We start from the raw sequence: 4,529 nt of genomic DNA on the forward strand, positions 1-4,529 counted from the left end.
ACGTGAGGATCATAAGGCTAGGAGCATAGGCATGAAGAATCCCATGAGATTTGACAAGCCAAGACTAAAAATGGCCTTCTTTTTGTTTTTTACTAAAAAAATGGGAGTTGGAGGGGAGCGGTCCAGTGCATCTACCTCCCCTGAGTATGACCATAGGCTCTCAACCCCACTAAAGAATATTCGATTTGGGACTGAATTTGGATGAATAGACGGCTTCTTCTTCACTATATGGACGAGTCCAACGGGTGAGTACGTCATTCCAGTACCATCGAGGACCAACGGATCAGATACCGTTTTCAGATGTCGGGCTCGAGCCGCTAAAATATGCTCTATTCGACAGTCATTCGCGTTTTGACAGTTAATCATAGTCCGATATCTATTGTGACTCAAATCCAGATCACACCGTTGAAGATAAAGATCTGTTCCGTTGGAATGCCACTTCATTGGCCTTCTTTATATGCATCTTTTACACTTACACTCAGTAGATGGTCCATAAAGTTTTCGCCGAAGTTTCCCTCCACCAACGGTCCATGTGAACAAAAAAAGATTAGTCAGTAGAGTCTCCATTGGAGAAGTTTCCTTACTCCATCAATTATTCTACATTTTACATTTACTCAAAGTACAAGGGACTTCTACTGTGTGTACGAATTCTCGTAACAAGGACTGACTTCCTTGCCTCACAATATTGTAGCAAACCCCAAGTGTCACGGGCTCCATAGTCCACACCTCTTCCATTTTGCTCCAAAGAATATTATCATAGCGAGAGATGGCGTCCAATGTTTAAATCCCATCAACAAGAGAAGTTTAATGCCATGGATGCTAAAGAATGAAAATAATGATAGAAGGTCTCATTCTGACAATATGAACACGCTCCTTCGCACTGAATAAAACTGATGCTGAAAATGAAAATTTGTATACTAGCACATATCTTAAGTTTTTAAGTAGCCCAACAATCAGTATACAAGATGCAATATAAATGGCATCTATAGGAGACTCCAGAGTGTGGAAATAATAGTTTTAGTTGAAGCTGTCACTACAGGAAAAATGGTCATTAACGACGCTATTAATGGTCATTAACGACGCTTTAAAGCGTCGCTATTTCGTTTTACGATGCTTCGAAAAGCGTTGGCAAAGCGTCGACTATGTAAGAGTGGGGACGAATAGCGCCGACGCTTTTTAAAAGCGTCGTTATTTTTTAACGACGCTTTAAAGCGTCGTAAAGATTTACATTAACGACGCTTTAAAGCGTCGTTAAATTTGTCTTAACGACGCTTATAAGCGTCGATAATGTAAATCTTTACGACGCTTTAAAGCGTCGCAAAAGACAAATTTAACGACACTTATAAGCATCGTTAATGTAAATCTTTACGACGCTTTAAAGCGTCGCAAAAGACAAATTTAACGACGCTTTAAAGCGTCGTTAATGACCCGCGTGACAGTACAGTCTACCAAGACGCTTTTCGAAGCGTCGGCTTTTTGTCTTTAACGACGCTTATAAGCATCGTTAAAATAATTTTAACGACGCTTATAAGCGTCGTTAAAGGTTTTAAGAGGAAAAAAAAATACAGATATTATCTAAAAAAAAAATAATACAATACATTCCTGTACAAAATCATATCACACCTGTACAATAAACATATACAATACAATAAACATGTACAATCACCACATTCACATTCACACCTGTACAATCACCATCATTCACATCAAAAGCAAGCTGAAATAGAAAATTTAATCAAACCAAAAGATAATATTTTATATAAATAAAAATAAAGTACTAATCGTCCATTACAATCAAGAGTAATATAAATAAATATAAAAATACAACAAAAATAAAATAACATCAATCTGCAGGCGGATGGTCGTCGTTGTCTCCACGTGACGTGCCGCTATCTCGACGGGTGCCTGATATGCCAGGAGCCTACAAAAAACATATCAAAAGCATGATTTGCATATCTATAAATAAAATATATAAATCATTAAATTAATACAAAAATATATATTTAATATTATGTGTTTACCTGAGATGAACCATACATCTCTAATAAAGATGTAAGGCGATCAATCTGTCCCCTCATGGCCTGCATCTCGGTACGGCTCTGTCGCATCTTCTCCATCTCAGCGGCACGACTCTGTCTAATCTCCTGTATCTCCGCCTCGAGTCTGCGAACGCGTGAATCCTGAGCATCTGCTGCAGCATGCTGCGTATATCTACTAACCTCAGATAACTGAGTGGGGGTGACTCCTACTCCATAACCCCTCACTCAGTCGTAGCGCTCTGGTCCCATCAACTCTGTGAATACTTCGGCCTCGATACGGCTCTGCTGCGTAGATGCTGCGGACTCGTCGTCACGCTCCGCAATGAGAGATGTAGCCCTCTCTTGTATTTTTTTTGAAAACAAGAGTTATACATTAATAGCTAACAGAATTAAATTTAAATCATTGCAAAAAATATAATATTAATAATGCCGTACATATAAATCTCTCGACTCATCTCGAACAAAAGTACCATCCTGATGAGTATGAGTCATCCGGTAAAACTCCACTTGTCCGAGTTCCCTCCCATGCTCATCCTCCTACACAAATAATTTTAATTTTAAGCAAACAGTTATGATAATTTAAAAAAATATATGAGTATCATGATACAGACATGGTCCACGATACATAATGATATTAGTTATATAAATATTTGAACATAAAAATTAAAAGTTAATTATGAAAGTTTAAGGAACATACAAACTCCTGTCGGAGTCGTGCATAACTCTTCGACCCCGATGTATGAGGAACAGACTGAGCTGCTCGTGCAGCTCTACCAATAGCAGAATAAGTCTGTAAAATAAAGTAAAGAACTTGTTATATATATAATATATAATAAAAATCAATATTTTTATAAAATATTTAGAAAAAAAGATAATAAACAGATAATATACCTGTGCCCTCTCGGAGAACCAATAATGAACCAACTCCATCCACTGATGAGGGGGTACATCAGGAGGACAATTCCTAGCAACCTCCTCCTCTGTCATATCCTGTCTCATATAGTCCTTCTTCAATTGTGCTCTATATTCTTTCCATTTGCGGTTGAGAGACTTCGTTACAAAATCATGAGTGGATGGAGGGAGAACAAACTTGCTCTATAAAAAAAAAGTTAAATGAAATAAATTATATAAATGATTAACAATTAATATACAGTATGAACATCAATTCATTACCTCTATAACTCGGAGGAGCTCAACTTTGTACGTTGGAAGCATGTCATTCCATTTTGTATAGCCCAACGGACATAGCTGAGGCCTCCGAGCAACAGTCCCCAAAAATGAAGTCAATAAGCAGGCAGCTTTCTTAATTGGCTGACCTAGCTGATTGCACTCCACAACAATCCTCTCGCCCTCACGCATCTGCCACACATCTCGTACTACTGTGGGTCCGCGTCTGGGGCGTACTCTCCCGGATCCGTCTGCAAAAAATACATAAAAGTAACTATATCATAAATATACATAAAATGAAATAAAAAAAAATTATAGAAAGACAATATATACCCTGCACGTGTATCTCATCATCTGACTGATGAACAGGAGGATCGTGCTGTGCTGATGATGAAGGACAGGGCTCAGAATGCTGTGCAGCTGAACTGACCTCAGGCTGCTGTGCTGAAGAAGACGTACCGGCCTCTGTCTGTGAAAACTGGAACTGCACACCAGCATATCGTCCCCTGCGACGCATGATGTCACCTAGCATTTATATAAATAAAAGGTAGAATCAGTTAATATATGGAGTAAAATAACACAATAATTAATGCAAAATATATATATCATAAATAATTATTACCAGTAACAATCAAGCAGTAGTGTTTTCTTCGAATTCTGTTCTAACCAACGTCGTCGTAGCATTTAAATCATCAGCTGGCACAAAATTGTAGGGCATACATTGTGTATAAGTGTCATCGTCATCATCCTCCACTTGGTTTCCCATATCATATAAGTCTCCAGGTTTTGTTTTGATGACAGTAAACCAATCTTTATCTTTTGCGTCTTGTACATAAAATACTTGACGAGCTTGAGATGAAAAAATGAATGGGTCATCCTTCAATAACACACCAGTGTGTATCAACCTTGAAAAATTTACAAGTGTAAATCCATTTGCATCTTGTTTCAAACCCCTTGGTGAGTTTATGTCTATCCAATCACATCTAAACAGTACTATTTTAAATTTTTCATAATAATCCAACTCATAGATATCTTTAAGTGCACCATAATAGGATTTTCCATCCGCTTCCACCATAACACCGCTATTCTGTGTTTTTCTAAATTTCTCCCGTTCTCTAGTATGAAATTTAAAGCCATTAATTATGAAACCGTTATATCTATTCACAATCTTGTTAGGTCCTCGAGCAAGAGCTATTAGTTCATCTGAATTATTTGTCTCCATCATCTTTGATACCTAACAAAAAATGATATGACGAAGTGCAGTTGAGTTATCTGATATTAAATATGTATCAAAAATTAATATATCCCATAATTAAATATAAA

The 4,529-nt window shown here is 37.4% G+C and overlaps 1 protein-coding gene and 1 long non-coding RNA gene across 2 annotated transcripts; both read right to left on the minus strand.

Moving 5' to 3' along the window:
- Positions 1–1,730: 1,730 nt before the first annotated feature.
- On the minus strand, positions 1,731–2,263 carry LOC140856851 (uncharacterized). Its single transcript, XR_012140452.1, has 2 exons — positions 2,022–2,263; positions 1,731–1,921 (listed from the first exon to the last, which is right to left on the minus strand). It is a non-coding gene; the product is annotated as an uncharacterized lncRNA (long non-coding RNA).
- Positions 2,264–3,021: 758 nt separating this feature from the next.
- On the minus strand, positions 3,022–3,965 carry LOC140856852 (uncharacterized). The gene is made up of 2 exons (XM_073255057.1): positions 3,540–3,965; positions 3,022–3,457 (listed from the first exon to the last, which is right to left on the minus strand). The coding sequence occupies exons 1-2, from the start codon at positions 3,736–3,738 to the stop codon at positions 3,201–3,203; spliced, it is 456 nt and encodes a 151-aa protein (XP_073111158.1). The 5' UTR covers positions 3,739–3,965; the 3' UTR covers positions 3,022–3,200.
- Between the last annotated feature and the right edge of the window lie 564 nt (positions 3,966–4,529).

The sequence above is a fragment of the Elaeis guineensis genome, chromosome 4 (genome assembly GCF_000442705.2).
Source record: "Elaeis guineensis isolate ETL-2024a chromosome 4, EG11, whole genome shotgun sequence".
Taxonomy (NCBI): Eukaryota; Viridiplantae; Streptophyta; class Magnoliopsida; order Arecales; family Arecaceae; genus Elaeis; species Elaeis guineensis.